Here is a 17,537-nt window from a genome sequence, read left to right as displayed (position 1 = left end):
GTAAATGTTCGGGAACTAACCACCAATCTACGCTGGTTCTGGCAGGGTCCATGAGTGGCAAGGGATCCCAGCGGGAAAGCAACACCCTTTGCAAAGGTCTCATATGAGCAAAGGCCCATGGGACCAATTCCAGAGTAGATGCCATAGAGCCAAGAACTTGCAAATAGTCCCATACTTTGGGCATTGATAGGTCCAACAGCCGCTGGATATGAGCCGTCAGCTTGTCTATCCACTCCTGCCGGAGAAAAACTTTGCCGATAGCTGTGTCAAACTGGGCTCCTAAGAAGTCAAACACTTGGGTTGGGATCAACTAGCTCTTGGAGAAACTGACGACCCATCAGAGTGAGTGAAGACGCTGCAAGACCGAACGAACCGCTAACTTGCAAAGCTCCTCAGTCTTCACTCGAATCAGCCAGTCGTCCAAATAGGGATGAACCAAGATCCCTTCTCTCCTGAGAACCGCTGCCATGACTACCATCACCTTGGTGAAGATGCGGGGAGCCGTCACTAACCCAAATGGAAGCGCTTGGAACTGGTAGTGCTCTCCCTTAAATCATGAACCGCAGAAACCTCTGATGATGCACCTGGATCCCTCTGTGAAGGTAAGCCTCCGTCAGATCCAACGAGGCCAAAAATTCTCCTTTGTGGAGAGCCGCAATGACTGACCTCAAAGTCTCCATGCGAAAACGAGATACCTGAAGCGCCTTGTTCACTCTCTTCAGGTTTAACATGGGGCGAAAGGAGCCATCCTTCTTGGAACCATGAAATATATGGAGTATCTGCCGGTCTGGTGTTCAGCCGGCGGAACTGAACAATGACACCCAGGGCTTTCAACTGAGACAGGGTTTGGTCCACCACCAGCTGCTTTGCTTGAGATCCACAAGGGGATACTAAAAAAAGATCTAGCGGGCGAGCAAAATCTAAAGCATAGCCGTGTTCTATGATGTTTAGAACCCACTGATCCAAAGTGATCCTGACCCATTCCTCAAAAAAACAAAGACGGATGACCTATCTCTGGAACGGAGGAGTGGGTCGGCACACCTTCATTGGGAAGACTTGTTGCCGGAGGACCCTTAAGTCCCCCAAGGGACTTAATCAGATGTTCCAGCTCATCGTCAAATATAAGCTTTCCTTTGAATGGGAAAGAACCCAACTAAAACTTGGAGGAGACATCAGTGGACCAATTACGGAGCCAAAGAAGTCTCCTGGGCGACACTGTCGAGGCCATCGTGTGCGATGAGGTACGGATGAGATCATCTGCAGTATAAGCCACTGCCACCTCCTTATGGTCCATGATGCTCCGCCTCCATCGGCGTCAGTTCCTGAGTCATGAGCAATTGAGGCACCCATCTAAGGATTGCCCTATGCATGAGACTACTAGAAACAGCCGCTCTGACGCCGAGCGCTGAAACCTCAAAAATCATCTTGAGAAGAACCTCCAGCTTTCTGTCCTGGAGATCTTTAAGCGCAGCCGCTCCTGTCACTGGGATCGTGGTGCGCTTGGCGATGGCTGAGATGACCGCATCCACCTTTGGAATCTTAAGCAGCTCTAACGACTCCTCCGGGAGCGGGTAAAGCTTTTCCATAGCCCTACTGACCTGCAGACTAGCCTCCGGCGTGTCCCTCTCCCGGGTCATGAGCTGTAAGAGCATCGGGTGAAAAGGAAAAGTTCTAGAGGGGAGCCCGAAGACCCGACACAACAGGATGTCCGAGGAAGGCTCAGCCACTGGCTAGGGAGCTTGAATATCCAGTTCCGTCAGCACATGAGGGATCCCTGCAAAACAATCGGAGCACCCGCGGATCATCCCCTTCCACCGGAGCGGATTTGTCCACATCATCAGTTGTGTCCGCGTTAAGAGGATCCTGGGACGTGAGATCTGGAGGGTCAACGAAAGGAGTTACCGCCACGTCCGGAATCACCCGACCCACTCGGACTCTAGGAGCGTCCTGACCCTCAACAGGCCTAGGGACCTTTGCTGGAGGAGGCTCCTGTAAATCTAAACCAGCCTCTGCCTCCATATAGGCTTTGTGCAACAAAAAGCAGAAATTGGGAGGAAAAAGGGTGCGGTCTGTCTAAGACCCTCCTCCCGGGTGAAACCCTGGAGGTGGTGGTGGGGGGGGTGCGGATGCGCGTCCAACCATGGGTTAAATGGTGTATTCAGCTGAGCGCACTGTTTTGCATCTGCCTCCAAGTGTAGGAAAATGCTGCCAGCGGCTGAACACACTTTAGAATTAATGGCAGTGGTTTATACTTCCCCCTCTACAATTAGTTAACTTTATAATGTTGATTTCTTTTACATATGAAAGCATTAGTACGCGACAGCAGTTCTGTACCTATTCTTGTAACAGGCTTTGGGTGGAAGACAAAGTCTGACTGAATGTCCAGGAAGCTTTACTAAACCCAGGTAAAGCTGAGCTTGACTTGGAGCACCATACTGTTAAAAGAGGGATCCCAAGCAGACTGTAACACCACTGCTTTTAGCTCTCTATTAGGAAAAGCACACAGTCCCTAAATCAATAGCTCCCCCCATCCCACCCCAGCACCTGGCACTGCTGGTTACCGAAGTGCCTACCCTGCTAGAAAGAGTCTTGAGAAGGCGGCGGGAGCCTTGGGGTCTGCTGTTACCTCTTGCAGAGAAGCAGCCCCCACCCTGGATGGGGGCTGCTAATCAAACTATTTACCAGCCTGTGTCCCACTCTACAGAAATCCCACTCACTGTTAACCGGGACTTGGTTTCGCTAAAGAACAATCGCTTTGGCTAATGGGCATTGCAACTAGGGTCATTGTTAGGGGCAGGATTGGGCTGTTCTGAAGTTTGCTTTCATTTTCGGAGGGAGGGTCACGAGTGCGGCATGCTCCCGGTGGTGCATTTAATATGAAGGGGAACAAACAGAACCTACTTTTACCACCTTCCATCGTGAATGCCCAGGAAAAAGCAAAATTGCTTACCTTGTAATAGGTGTTATCCCAGGTCAGCAGGATGTAGTCCTCACAAATGGGTGATGTCACTGGACGCAGCCCTATCACGGAAAACGTTCTGTCAAAGTTTCTAGAAACTTTTGACTGGCACACTGAGCATGCCCAGCATGCCATGATCCCTCGAGCCACAGGGGTCTCCCTTCAGTCTCATGTGTAGCAATAAGCGTTAGCAAAAATAAAATAATAAAACGTATCGGACCCAACTCCGCGGGGTGGCAGGTGGGTTTCGTGAGGACTACATCCTGCTGTCCCTGGATAACACCTATTACAGGTAAGCAATTTTGCTTTATCCCAGGACAAGCAGGATGATAGTCCTCACATATGGGTGATTAGCAAGCTACAGGCCGAGTCATTCTTGCATTGGACCAACAGCAAACAACTTGTGCAACGGGCACAACTGCTGTATTGTTGGAAAAAATGAGGCAGCCTGAAATCACAGCAGGTTGGATGCTGAAGGAGTTGGGATTTTGCTGGAAACAAGTTCTTTAAGACAGATTGTCCATAGGCTGAATCTTGTCTTCCTTCTTTGTCCAAACAGTAATGAGCTGCAAAGGTGTGAGGAGAACTCCATGTTGCAGCTTTACATATGTCAGCTATTGGCACTGAATGATAGTGTGCTACTAAGGTTGACATTACTCTTACTGAGTGCACCTTTACTCCCCCTTGGAGGGGAAGGCCTGCTTTTTCATAACAGAATTCTATACAATCTACAAGCCAGTTGGAGAGAGTTTGTTTGCCCACAGCTTTCCCAGGTTTGTTTTTATCAAAAGAAACAAAAAGAGTTGAGTGGATTTCCTATGGACTGCAGTGCGGTCTAGGTAATATGCAAGTGCACGTTTACAGTCCAAAGTGTGCAAAACCCTCTCACCCTGGTGAGAGTGAGGGTCTTGGGAAGAATGTGGGCAAGACTATGGACTGATTCAAGTGGAATTCCGTAACTACCTTGGGAAGGAATTTCGGGTGTGCACGGAGGATCACTCGGTCATGTAAGAACCTTGTATAGGGTGAGTATGTGACAAGTGCTTGTAACTCACTAACTTCTAGCAGATGTAATAGCGACTAGGAAAAGAACCTTCCATGTAAGAAATTTGACATCGCAGGCATCCATGGGTTCAAAAGGAGAACGCATGAGTCTTGTTAGTACAACATTAAGGTCCCATTCTGTGACTGGTGGCCGTAACGGGGGTTTAAGGTGAATTAAACCTACTGACAAAGGGTTGCGCCGATATCGGTGCATCCCCTACTGTATGATGGTAAGCTGAGATAGTACTTAGATGTACCCTTACTGATGAGGTCTGGAGACCAGAATCTGAAAGGTGCCAGAGATAGTCTAATAAAGATGCCATGGGGCAGGAAAAGGGTCAATACTTTTCTGTGCACACCACGTGGTGAATCTTTTCCACTTAGAATGATAGGTTTTTCGTGTGGAAGGTTTACGTGAAGCTACAAGCACTTGAGAGACATTAGCTGAAAGACTGAGTGGTTGCAGGATCGAGCTTTCAACATCCAGGCTATTAGAGATAGGGATTGAAGGTTGGGGTGGCGCAACCTGCCCTGATCCTGAGTTATGAGAGTGGGAGCTGTACGCAGGCGAATCGGTTCCCTGATCGAGAGGTCGAAAAGTATGGGGAACCACATTTGTCGAGGCCAATACGGGCTTTGAGTATCATCGACCCCTTGTCCTGTTGTAGCTTCACTAGAGTTTTGGTTATTAGCTGTATCGGGGGATACACATATAGTGACCTGAATTCCAGGGGCAAGCAAAGGCGTCCATGGCTAACTGGTTTCTCTGTTTGTGCAGGGAGCAGAATCTGTCCACTTTGTGATTCAGCTCGGATGCAAAGAGGTCCACTGTTGGTTGACCCCAACGTAGAAAAATCCTGGTCGCTACTAAAGGATCCAGGGACCACTCGTGAGGTTGGAACTGACGACTGAGGCGGTCTGCAACTACGTTGTGAGTGCCTGCCAGATAAGTGGCCCGAAGAAACATGGAATATGTCAGGGCCCAGTCCCAAATCTGTGTGGCTTCTTGACAAAGGAGATACGAGCCCGTACCTCCCTGTTTGTTCAGGTACCACATGGCTACCATGTTGTCTGTTTGTATAAGAACAGTCTTGTGTGAAAGGCAGTCCTTGAAAGCATGTAGAGCATAACGTATAGCTTGAAGCTCCAGGAAATTGATTTGAAATGTTGCTTCGAGTTTTGTCCAAGTACCCTGAGTTTGGAGATTGTCCATGTGTGCTCCCCAACCTCAGGTGGATGCATCTGTAGTTAAAGTTACTTGCGGAACTGGTTGTTAGAAGGGTAGGCCTGTGCGCAAGTTGTTCTTGTTTGTCCACCAGAGGAGAGATGAACGTAGTTGGTGGGTTATTTGAACTGGAGAAGACACTGGTTGAATGGCTTGTATCCACTGTGATCTTAATGTTCATTGGGTTATTCTCATGGCTAATCTGGCCATAGGAGTGACATGAACTGTGGAGGCCATGTGGCCGAGCAGAGTTAGAAACTGATGTGCTGTCGCCTGTTTCTTTATGCACAGAGATTTCGCTAATGAGGAGAGTGTCTCTGCACGGTCCTCTGGGAGGAATGCTCTTGATATTACAGTGTTCAAGTCTGCTCCGATGAATTGCAGTAGGCGAGATGGTATGAGGTGGGATTTCCTGTAGTTGATTAGGAATCCTGAGTGGAGCAGATTGATTGTGAGTCTGAGAGAGGTGAGAGCTCCTTGCTTTGACTGACTTCTGATGAGCCAGTCGTCAAGGTAAGGAAAAACATGTACACTTTATTTGTGCAAATGAGCCACTGCTACTGCTAAGCACTTTGTGAATACTCGGGGTGCTGAGGCAAGTCCGAATGGCAGAACCCAGTATTGGAAATGCTGATGACCCACCAGGAAACGCAGAAACTTGTGATGAGGAGGGAATATTGGAATGTGAGCATAAGCGTCTTGCAGATCCAGAGAACAGAGCCAGTCTCCTGCTTGAAGAAGGGGAAGCATGGTGCCTAAGGAGACCATTCTGAACTTCTCTTTCTGTAGAAATTTGTTGAGATTTCGGAGGACTAGGATGGGACACAGGCCTCCTGTTTTCTTTGGAATGAGGTAATAGCGGGAGTAGAATCCTCTGCCCTGCTGATGTCGGGGAACTGGTTCCACGGCCCTGGCTCTCAGAAGAATGGATAATTCTGCTTGCAGAAGAGTGATATGATCTTTGTGTATCCAAAGAGACTTTGGTGGAGAGTCTTTTGGTAGTGTGAGAAAATCCAGATGGTAACCTTGTGTTATAATTGATAGCACCCATTGATCTGTTGTGATGTTTGACCAATGGGGCTGAAAGAGAGCGACCCGACCTCCCACTGGTAACTCTGGGCTCGGGTTGGTGGAGTGGCTGCTGTCCTCTGGCAGGTTTCAAAACCCTGATGCTGGGCCTGTCTGAGGAGGAAGCTGAGGCCTAGAAGCTCTCGGTTGTCTAGGCTGGGTTCTCTGCACTGGTCTGGATGCTCTACCACGGGGTGCCGGTGGATAGTACCTACGTGGTCTATAGTAGGGCTTCCTGATGTCTTTTCTCACTGTCCAACGTGTGGCAGATGAGGTATCTTGTGGGATAGCAGACAGTTGAAGCAGAGTTTCAGAGTGTTCTTTTAACTGTGCTACTGCGTCTTGAACCCTTGTTCCAAAAAAGTTATCACCATCACAAGGCAGATCTGCTAGCTTCTCTTGAACTTCAGACCTGAGGTCAGAAGCTTTGAGCCAGGCCCAGCGAAGTGCACTGATTCCAGTTGCAGCTACTCTTGAAGAGGTCTCAAAACTGTCATAGGCAGCACGTATTTCATGCTTCCCTGCCTCCAGCCCCTTGTGTATGATCTCATTTACTGAGTCTTGGTGTTGTTGAAGTAAAGACTCTGCAAGCTGTTGCATTTGTTTCCAGAGGTTACGTTGATACTGAGTCATATACAATTGATATGATGCTATCCTGGAGACCAGCATTGAACCTTGGAAAACTTTTCTTCCTAGAGAGTCTAAGAACTTTTGTTTTTTGCCAGGAGGAGTTGATGAGTGGGAGCGTATCTGCTTTGACTTTTTCTGGATGGATTCTACCACCACAGATTAGTGTGGGAGTTGGGCCCTCTGATAACCAGGGATGTGCTGCACCAGATAGGTGGTATCCATTCTTTTGTTCACCAGTGGTACTGAACATGGGTGTTCCCACCAGGACTTCATGCACTGGGATTGCTAATACCTCCTTAGGAGGGTCCACAAACTGCAGAACCTCTAAGGTCTTCTGCCTGGTATCTTCTTCTGATACTAGTTGAAAAGGATTAGTATCAGCCATCTCCTTTATAAAGTTGGTAAAAGATAAGTCCTCTGGGGGTGACTTTTTCCTGTCTTCAGGTGGGGACAGCTCAGACAAGATGTCCTCTGAAGTAGTATCGGTGTCTCTGTCATCCCAAGTGTCCGATGCAGGGCGCCGTGGAGGAGAAACATGAGGTATAAAAAGAAGCATTGATGGCATTGGTGGTTTTTGTGGAGGCATCGATGGAGGAAATAAAGGCATCGATGGAGATATCAGGATTCTCAGCCGAGAAAGTCCGGAGGGCCCTGGTATGGGTTCAGATGGTGGAGAATCCCCCGAGGCATCGTCGACACAGACGGGAATCGGAGTTTTAGGTGCCGATGGTTGCACCGGAAGAGCTCCGATGAGGGCATGGAGCTTCGACAGAATTGGCTGAAAAACAGAGGTCCGGTAATGGTATCGGAGCTGGCATCGGCATCTGTAACGGCATTGGTTCCAGTGGTGTCGATGGCCGAAGATCCCGGAGAGCTTCTTTCACTGCCTGGCGGATAAAACAGTCCAGTTCCTTCCTTATAGCTGGTGAGGTCAGAGCAGCTATAGGTGGTGACAGAGAAGGCGTAATCGGCACTTCCATAGGTCCCTGTGGTGGCTTGATACCTGGCACCTCTACTGGTGGGGATCGCCTTGGAGTACTAGGCCTCGATGGTAGCGATGGTTCTTGTAGACAAGACCTCTTCGGTGATGGCTCTCTCGGCAACAATAAGGCCTCCGGCATAGACGTCTGTCGATGCCGATGATTTTCTTTATGTTCTGTGCTTTTCTTTTCAAGCACGGATGTTGATTTTACTGATGCCCGGGATGGAGTCAGTGATAGCCGGTCTCCGGAGCCGTCAGTGCGATGCTTTCGAACGACTAACCTTTTAGACGCTCCAGCCGGAGACGATTGAGTCGACGTCAACGGGATAAGCTGAATATGGAAGAGATGTTCTATCTTCTCTTGTCGGGCTCTCCTGCCCTTGGCCGTCATCTCAGCATATTGAGGGCAGGAAGAAACATCGTGAGACTCACCCAAGCACAGGACACAGTCGACATGCGGGTCGGTGATAGACATTGTGCGAGGGCACTTCGGGCATTTTTTCGAAGTCCATTGTCATAATGAAGGCCGGACAGCCGTCGACGGCCTTCTGACAGAAAAATTCTTCTAACCCGATCGAAACGGGAAAAAAACTGTACTCACCGGCCGTTGCCGACAGGGAGACCCCTATGTAGAGGATGAAAAGAGAGCTTTTTTAAAATCTCTCTCTCAAATTTGATGTGTGAGGAAGTCACACAGGGCTCCTTCACCGCGATGCTAACTGCAGCGCGGAAAAACGAAGACTGAAGAGAGACTCCTGTGGCTCGAGGGATCATGGCATGCTGGGCATGCTCAGTGGGCCAGTCAAAAGTTCTAGAAACTTTGACAAAGTTTTCCTGTGATAGGGCTCCGTCCAGTGGCATCACCCATATGTGAGGACTATCATCCTGCTTGTCCTGGGATAATCTAATTTACCCTCCAAAAGAAAAAAAAAACAAAAACAAACAATGGCCTAGTATTACCCTTTGTGGCATTCTGACGCTGAGTTTGCAGGCACTGGCTGATGTCCTGGGCACCAGTTCATGATGGGTGGCCTCTGGAAACCATTGCAGGCAACCAGCACCTACAAGGTCTGGAGAAACCCAGGAAAAATGCTCATCAAATTGGGCCTTACTTTCAACAAAGTACAATCTTATTCTTTTCCTCATTTATTATAAATATTAAGAAAAAGAAAACCTCTTATGTTAATTCCCAGAAAATGTAACAGAAAGTAGTGATAACCTGAGGCCCCAGGATCAAAATGCGGAGCCCTAAGTGTGCCTTCATATACCTGAATTAAAACGAAACACTACAGAATAAAATGCATGTATTTGCATGTCAAATTTTTAAAAAGATAACAAAAACATGGATTTTTGAGATCTGACTCACTGCCAACACTGTTTACTGAGAATCAATATTATGAACCTCCCACTGGTACACAAAAATCTCTTATGAATAACTGGAGAATTTGCCTTAGATACCTAAAGCACAGAACTGTGCTCTGGCTGTGTTACTATAGCATAAAATGTACCCAAGGAATACTCTACTGCCCTTTTAGAATGTGCTGGCCCCATTGCAAAGCAACTCAAGCACCCAGAGTGTACAGAACAGAATACAGAAACCGAGAACACAACGTGGCCACAACACAGATCACTCGTATACAACTATCATAGTAAAAACATTCATTTAATGAACCTAAAAGAATTGCAATTTTACATTCCTGGCAATCACAATGTATGGGATCCATGCCCTTTTATTCACAAACTTTGCATGGTACCTCCCCACAGCAGCAGGTTTTCAATATGTTGGGGGTGGGAGGTGGAACCAGCGGATCAAGTTAATTCCAACATGAGTGGTCATTTTTACATCAGTCATTCTGTTCAACCACATTCCCACCTGCTCCATAAAGCTGGAGCAAATGTTTTTTTTCAGTTTGTCTCTGCCTTCAAGGCCCTCTTTCATTTCCCATTAAGAAATGAGCAGGCCAGCCCCATGGCTGTGCAGAGTACTGCCATAGGGTCTTCTGCTCCTAGGGCCAGCCAAGCCTGGGATGCCACAAATGCAGCATTCATGCCCCCTCTGGACTGGATTGAAGCCCACGATTGCAGGGGACTCAATTGAAGTGGGAGGGTGATATAAAAGGAGAAAAAAGGCCCTGGGGAGCTGTGAATGAAGGTTTCTGGTGCCAGATTCCAGCCCCCCCCCCCACAGTTCTGGCTGAGCTAGAAAGCCAGAGGAGCAGGTGGAAACTGCTGCCTACCTTCCCCTCCCCCTTCAAATAAAAAAAACCCAATAAAAAGGGATCAATAGCAAAGGTGAAACTAAATGGACAAATATTTCTCACTTGCACATGAGTTGAGCAGAGCTGTTTTTCTCAATAAAGCCCTCTCCAACAGATATGCATAAGAGGACACTTGTCTGGTAAAAGTCCCCCGATGTATGAAATACTTCACGAAGTACTTGGTAAAATTAATGCTAAAATACAGAGGAGGAGGATGGAGTTAAGGTTCATATTTAGAGGTTGGACTTTCTGTAAGCACAGCACCCGTCTCTGATCTACTACAGTGATTGCTTTTTTTTCTTTTTGAAAACCTCTGAACACAATCCTGTAAATAAAAAACTGCAGCATGAAATGAGCATCTGTTTAGCAAAGAAACAGTTCTAGCTCTCCATCAAGGTCCACTCTCACTTTTAAGCCAGGAAACACTGCCAAACCGGCTGCACAGGCATTACTGCAGTAAGAAGGACCTGTGCTTAAGAGAACGCAAGGGAGCAAAATCCTTGGTTATTAAGAAAAGTGTTTGGCTAGCTGCTTTCATTAGCAGGTGGCCAAGTGGCCATCTGGCTTCATAAAAATTCCAAATTCTGATCAGACAGAAAACAGCAGCTATAAAAACCGGAGTTGTCTTTTCCCCTTTTTAAATCAAAAGTGGCTGTCAAGCTTTGCGTGGATTTCTGACACCCTTTGGGGCTGCGTGTGGACAACAATTAGCTATGGCTCACGTAAAGAACTCGGAAATGTAAAAACTCTCCTAGTAACAGAGCTGCCAACCCCCATCAGTCAGTCATCAGTAGATCTCAATCCAGTCCAACTCCCACCTAGGCTGATATCTCAACATGCATGGAATTAGGCTGGCGGCACAACCTAAGTGTGGATATGCAGTGGGTTCTGGTGCATGCAGAGGATGGAACCTGCCTCCCTAGGCACGAGCAAAGCCTTCTTCCCAATCCTGATGAAAAGACATTCGGGGAGGTTTTCCTTCAGGAATAAGCAGAAGTGAGAGCCAGGCTTGTGTTTCCCTAAATTTCAGTCTTTTGCTTCAAAATGCAAGAACACTGATTTACAAAAGGTTTCAAGGACTCCTGCGTCCTGGCTGGGAAGTGCAAGGATGGATGCCCAGCAACACTTCGGGGCTTGGGCGTTAAGGGAGTGATTCTAAAAAGATATTTGTACAGGTAAAGCCCCCCCGTATTCAGCAGAGAGGTTCTGGGGTGGGGTTTGCACTTACCTGCATACATTTTGACTTTCAAAAGCATTCGTACACACTTTCACAGCTGAAAGTACCCTAACTGCACCAAACAGGAGATGCAATTGGGTGCAGGTAGTCTTGATGGGGTCATTTTCAAAGCTTGCTTTGAGAGCTGGCGTAACTTATGTGGGCTATTACAAGATTAGAGCTCAGGACTGTCAGCTTCCAAAAAATGCTCAATCATAAATTTTAGACAATTAAATTTAGGCTCTCAAGTTAAGTGCCTAATGCTGAAAACCAATGCTAAGTTCCTAATGTTTATCCTCGGCCTAACTCTACCTCGTGGCCACCCACTTTTTAGGTACTTAGTGAAATGAGGCTGCTAAACGTAGCCTCTCAGCCCTAGTCACATCTAAAAAATGACCGAATTGGGTGCCAAAGTTAGGCTCTTAAACCTTATGCAAAACTGACCTTTAAAAGTACAATGCTTTGTTGCCTTTGGCCACAGAATTGACACAAGCTTGGCAGGAGAAAGTGAGAAGAGGTCTTTCCCAGGCTCTGGATAACCAGGACACAAGTTGGGCTCACTTCCTGGTCTCCAGGCACCCACGTTAGCATTCCAGCAGCTGGGAGTTCTCCAGTAGTGCATCTTCTTTCACAGTCGCCATCAGAGAGCAAATGCCCACCCTTCAAGGGAATGGCTCTCAGCTACACGAATCCAGATCTACCACAGATCTGCCAATCCATCATTGCTACAGCAGAAACAATTCCCGTTCTTCTCCAATAGCTAAGAGCTATATAGGAAAAATTGGAGCAGGAGGTATTTCACACTCCACAAATGATGAGTAAAGAAGTCAACCTTTGCTCTTCTTCTCAGAAAACGGGTTTCCACCTAGAAGCCCAAGTGCCTCTTTATTGCCCGATCCGGATATCTGCTGGGCGCAGCTGCCGCTCTCCCTCTGCGAGGAAGATTTGCATGGCCCTGTGCAGCATATGAACCCCGAGGCACCGACGGCGTTTCATGGACCAACTCAAGGCGCAGCCATAGTAATCCCCCCTCTTCCGATTGGTCAGCATCTTCAATCCTGGGAACGATGGGAAAGGGAAAGTGCATGAGAGAAAAAAAAAACCAAACAAACAGCTCATCACAATAATCTTCCCACCATCTCTGATACCACCTTGATAAAGGGACATGCATTCTTTATAGAGACACACTTTTGTGGAGAACTAGGTTGTATTTTATGGATGGAGAAATTACGTCTTACCTATTTACTTCCTTTCCTTGAATCCAGTCAGACCAGTCCAGACAAGTGGGTTATACTCACCAACCAGCAGATGGAGACAGAAATCAACGGGCTCGCTGATGTCACTTCTTATATGAAAGGTAATCAATGCAAAGGAAAATTGGTTCTTACCTGCTAATTTTCTTTCCTGTAGTACCATGGATAAGTCCAGACTCCTGGATTTATTCATCCCTGCCAGCAGATGGCGACAGAGAAAGATTCACTGACACTGCTTCATAATCCCTGGTGCCACCTGCAGTTCCTCAGTATTGATCTGTACCTCCGATTCGGAAGGTGTCCAGATTGGAACCTCAACTTAGTTTTGCGTGTATTCTGTGGAGTGCCTTTTGAGCCTTTAAGATGAGTTTCTTTGAAGAATCTTATGCTGAAGTCGATATTTCTGATTGCTATTTGTTCAGCCAGGAGGATTACGGAGCTTCAGCCTCTGTCTTGTTGAGATCCCTTTTTGAGGATTGCTGATAACAGGGTGACTTTGGGTACTGTTCCATCCTTTTTGCTGAAAGTTGTTTCTGCTTTCTATGTGAATCGGACAGTTGAATTGCCTGCGTTTCCGGAGTGGTCTAGGGCTTCTGCACAGGATAGGGACCTTCATTTTCTGGATGTGCATCGCACTCTGTTGCGATATTTGGAGGTCACTAATAGCTTTCAGCAATCGGACCATCTCTTTGTGTTTGGTGGGGCATAGAAAGGGAAGAAAGCTTCAAAGGCTACATTGTCCATTTGGCTGAAAGAGGCTATTTGCTCGGCCTATATTTGTAAGGGTCACGCAGTTCTGACGGGTCTCAAGGCACATTCGACTAAAGCACAGACCTCTTGGGCAGAGTGTCAGTGTCTCCCCAAGAGATATCCAGGGCTGTGGTGCGGTCCTTGCTGCATACTTTCACCAAACATTACCATTTGGATGTTAGAGCGCAAGAGGATGCGACTTTTGGTGAAATTGTGTTGAGAGCAGGTCTTTCAGATTCCTACCTGGTGTAGGGGAGCTTGGGTACATCCCACTGGTCTGGACTGATCTGGGTATGAACAAGAAAGGAAAACTGGTTCTTACCTGCTACTTTTCGTTCCTGTAATACCACAGATCAGTCCAGAGACCTGCCCCGTTGCTGCCGAAAGACTGAATTTCCTGGTGTATTTAGAAGACTGAATTTTCTTGGTGAATTATTTCACTGTATATCAGAGATTTTTTTCACACTGTTCATAAGTTGTGTTTTTTTGAGTGAAGCAGTTTTCAAACTGTTTTTTGGCTGGAGGTATGTTGATCTTCAGTTCAGGGGGTTCCAACCCTGGGTTTTCTGGCTCGCCTTGAGAAAGGGGAATTCTGTCTACTCTGTGGCTTGGGTACAGGTCAATACTGAGGGACTGCAGGTGGCACACTCAGCTATGTAGCAGTGCCTCAAAGGTTTTGTTTTCTGCCTCCATCTGCTGGTAGGGATGCAAAACTCACTTGTCTGGTATTACAGGAACGAAAATTAGCAGGTAAGAACCAATTTTCCTATAACCTACAACTTTGCTCTTTCTTGGTACTTTGGAGTCTCCCCAGGCCTTTGCCATCTTTTCCAGCTCCTCTCCAAATAAAAAAGTCGCCTTTAAAAAGAAGCTTTGTTAAGTTAGTTTTAGAGAAGGAATCTGCTGACCAGTTTCGCATCCAGAGGAGCTTCTGAGCTGCTACTACTCCCTTGGAGATGGGTATTTGCTCTCTGATAGCAAGATACAATCCTGGAGAACTCCCAGCTGCTGGAAAGCTAATGTGTGTGCCAGCTACTCCTCTGGCAGAGGAATGTACCAACTCAAGGCAGGCATATGCCAAATATGCCACTCCTGGTTCCAAATGTGAGGAGTCCTCCAGACTCTACCTGCACATTCTGCACAAATTGCAATCCAGATCTTGCCACAAGCCAACAGCATGCGGAGATCTGAAGTGTGATGCTCATAGCCTCAAAGGCCTATTTAAGTACAAAAAGAAAATTATTCCTTACCTGCTAATTTTCGTTCCTGTAGTACCATGGATCAGTCCAGATGGTGGGTTATGTCCCCCGTCCAGCAGATGGAGTCAGAACAAAAAGCTCGGGGGGAGGTCCTATATAACCTCACCTCCCTTGCCTCAATCTTCAGTAACTAGACTAACAAAGCCAAAACGAAAGAGGTGGAGGGATCAAGTAAAATGAACGCCCTCGAGGCAATTTTAACAAAATTTATAACTGCAGAACAACTAACCCCAGAGGGAACTTGCACAAACAGAACTATGAGACAAGAGACAGACCCTGGAGCCCCAGGGAGCATCGGAAAGACAGCTGAGCAGAGGCCTACCCCAACAACCCCCAACAGACAAACAGGGAGGGTGTCTGGACTGATCCATGGTATTACAGGACCAAAGTTAGCAGGTAAGGAATAATTTTCTTTTCCCTGTACTTACCAGGATCAGTCCAGACGGTGGGATGTTCCAAAGCTTCCCTACTCCGGGTGGGCTGAAGACAGCCCTGCTCGAATGACTCTATCCCCGAAGGATCCAAAAACTGGAGCCCGCACGTCCAAACGATAGTGTCTTGAAAAAGTATGGAGTGACTTCCAAGTGGCCGCTCTGCAGATTTCCTGCGAGGACATTGACGTGCTTTCCGCCCAAGATGTAGCCTGAGACCGAAGGGAGTGTGCCTTAAGCCCCAGTGGTGGGTGCTGGCCAGCACCGAGATAAGCGGAGGAAATCACTCCCTTCAGCCATCTGGCAATGGTGGCCTTGGATGCCATATGACCCTTCTTAGGTCCTGACCAGAGCACAAACAGATGATCTGAAAGCCGGAAATCATTAGTGGATGCCAAATAGTGCATCATCGCTTGACATCCAAACTACGAAGCTCTCTGGAGTCCGCCGAGGAAAAGGAAGGCAATTCCACCAACTGATTGAGATGAAAAGCGGAAACTACCTTAGGAAGAAATGAGGGTACTGTGCGCAAGGAAACCCCTTCCTCAGTGAAACGGAGGTATGGCTCTCGACAGGACAACGCTTAGAGTTCGGAAATGCGACGCGCCGAACTGATCACTACCAGAAAAGAGTCTTGAATGTATGTCACAGTGGTCACGTTGTCCGAGAGGATCCTGACAGCCTGATGATAAACCAGCGGCAGGAAGGCCCTCAATGCCAAGCGAACCGCTCTGGTCTCCAAGCGGTTGATGGGCCACTGTGTCTGTTCCATCGTCCACCAGCCCTGGATGGAACTCACCCGACAGACCGCTCCGCAGCTGGTGAGAGTGGCGTCCGTGGTTACCACCACCCAGTCCGGAACCTCCAGGGACACTCCCTGGGCCAAGTGTTGAGGATCCAGCCACCAACAGAGGCTGAGACGAGCGGGTGCCGGGACCGGGAGGACCGCCTGGAAGTCCCGTGACACCGGCTTCCACTGGGACAGCAATGCCTTCTGGAGAGGACGCAGGTGCGCAAAGGCCCACGGCACCAGGTCGATAGTGGAAGCCATGGTCCCCAGAACCTGTAGATAATCCCACGCCGTTGGGGTCGGGAGTGTTGTGAAACGAAGAATCTGTGCGCGCAGAGCTTGCGCCCTCTCCGGCCGCAAGAACACCTTGCCCTCCTTCGTGTCGAAGCGTGCGCCCAGAAAGTTCAACGACTGAGATGGGGCCAGGTTGCTCTTGCCGTAGTTGATGATCCAGCCCAGGGACCGAAGCAGTTGAACCACCCGGTCCACCGCTTGCAGGCCCTGGATCCGAGACTTCGCCCAAATGAGCCAGTCGTCCAGGTAAGGGTGTACCAGAATCCCTTTCCGATGCAGTGCTGCTGCTACTACAACCATGATCTTCGTAAAGATGCGTGGAGCCGTTGCCAATCCGAAGGGCAGAGCTCAAAATTGAAAATGTTGTCCCAGAACCTTGAAGCGCAGAAAGCGTTGATAATCCCGGTGGATCGGGATGTGAAGGTACGCCTCTCCGTGAGATCCAGAGAAGCGAGGAACTCCCCTTGATGAACCGCAGCCAGTACCGAGCGGAGAGTTTCCCTGCGAAAATGAGGTACCCGGAGAGACCGGTTGACGGTCTTGAGATCCAGGATGGGTCGGAAGGTGCCTTCCTTCTTGGGTACCACAAAATAGATGGAATAATGACCTCGACTCAGTTCGGAGGCGGATACCAGCACTATCGCCCACAGGGAGAGTAGGCGATCGAGGGTCTGTCGAACGGCCCTTTGCTTGTGGAGGGACCCGCATGGAGAGAAGAGAAACCTGTCCCTGGGCGCGCGAACAAAATCCAATACGTAGTCGTGTTTTAGGATATCCAGGACCCATTGATCAGACATGATCCGGACCCACTCTTCGTAGAAGAGAGCAAGCCGGCCCCCTACTCAAGGGGTCAGCTCGTGGGTCGGCCTGGCATCATTGTGCTGATTTCGAGGCAGTGCCCGAACCTTGGCCCTCCTTGCCGGGCCTGTACCCTCGAAAGGACCGGTTCCAAGTATGAGAGTGAGACGATGGAGCCCGGGGTGGCTGCTGCTGCCTTGTAGGCCAAGACCGGTGCTGGTTCCGGGACCGGTTCCTGGAGGAACTGAATGATCTTGTGGAGCGAGGCCTATCCTCCGGGAGTTTGTGCACCGCATTCTCATTGAGGGACTTGATGATTTGGTCCAGGTCTTCTCCAAATAGGAACTTGCCCTTGAATGGAAGCGACCTCAGCCGGGTCTTAGACTAGGCATCCGCTGACCAGTTGCGGAGCCACAGAAGACAACGGGCCGAGACCGCCGCCATCATTGACCGAACCAGGACACGGAGGAGGTCATATAGGGCGTCCGCCCCATAGCTCACCACGGCCTCCAATCTGTCCGCCTGCTGCGCCTCGGCAGCCGGTAAGTCCTGTGAGGTGAGAAGTTGTTGCACCCAATGC

At 48.5% G+C, this 17,537-nt stretch overlaps 1 protein-coding gene across 1 annotated transcript in view; it reads right to left on the bottom strand.

Annotated features, from left to right (window-relative positions):
* Positions 1–9,552: 9,552 nt before the first annotated feature.
* Positions 9,553–17,537, bottom strand: part of ANKLE1 (ankyrin repeat and LEM domain containing 1) — a 46,162-nt gene continuing 38,177 nt past the window's right edge. The window contains 1 exon segment of the mRNA XM_029613778.1: positions 9,553–12,440. Coding sequence (XP_029469638.1) covers positions 12,268–12,440 — 173 coding nt within the window. The 3' untranslated portion in view covers positions 9,553–12,267.

The sequence above is a fragment of the Rhinatrema bivittatum genome, chromosome 8 (assembly GCF_901001135.1).
Source record: "Rhinatrema bivittatum chromosome 8, aRhiBiv1.1, whole genome shotgun sequence".
NCBI classification, from domain to species: domain Eukaryota; kingdom Metazoa; phylum Chordata; class Amphibia; order Gymnophiona; family Rhinatrematidae; genus Rhinatrema; species Rhinatrema bivittatum.
This window is presented reverse-complemented; position numbering and strand designations above follow the sequence as displayed.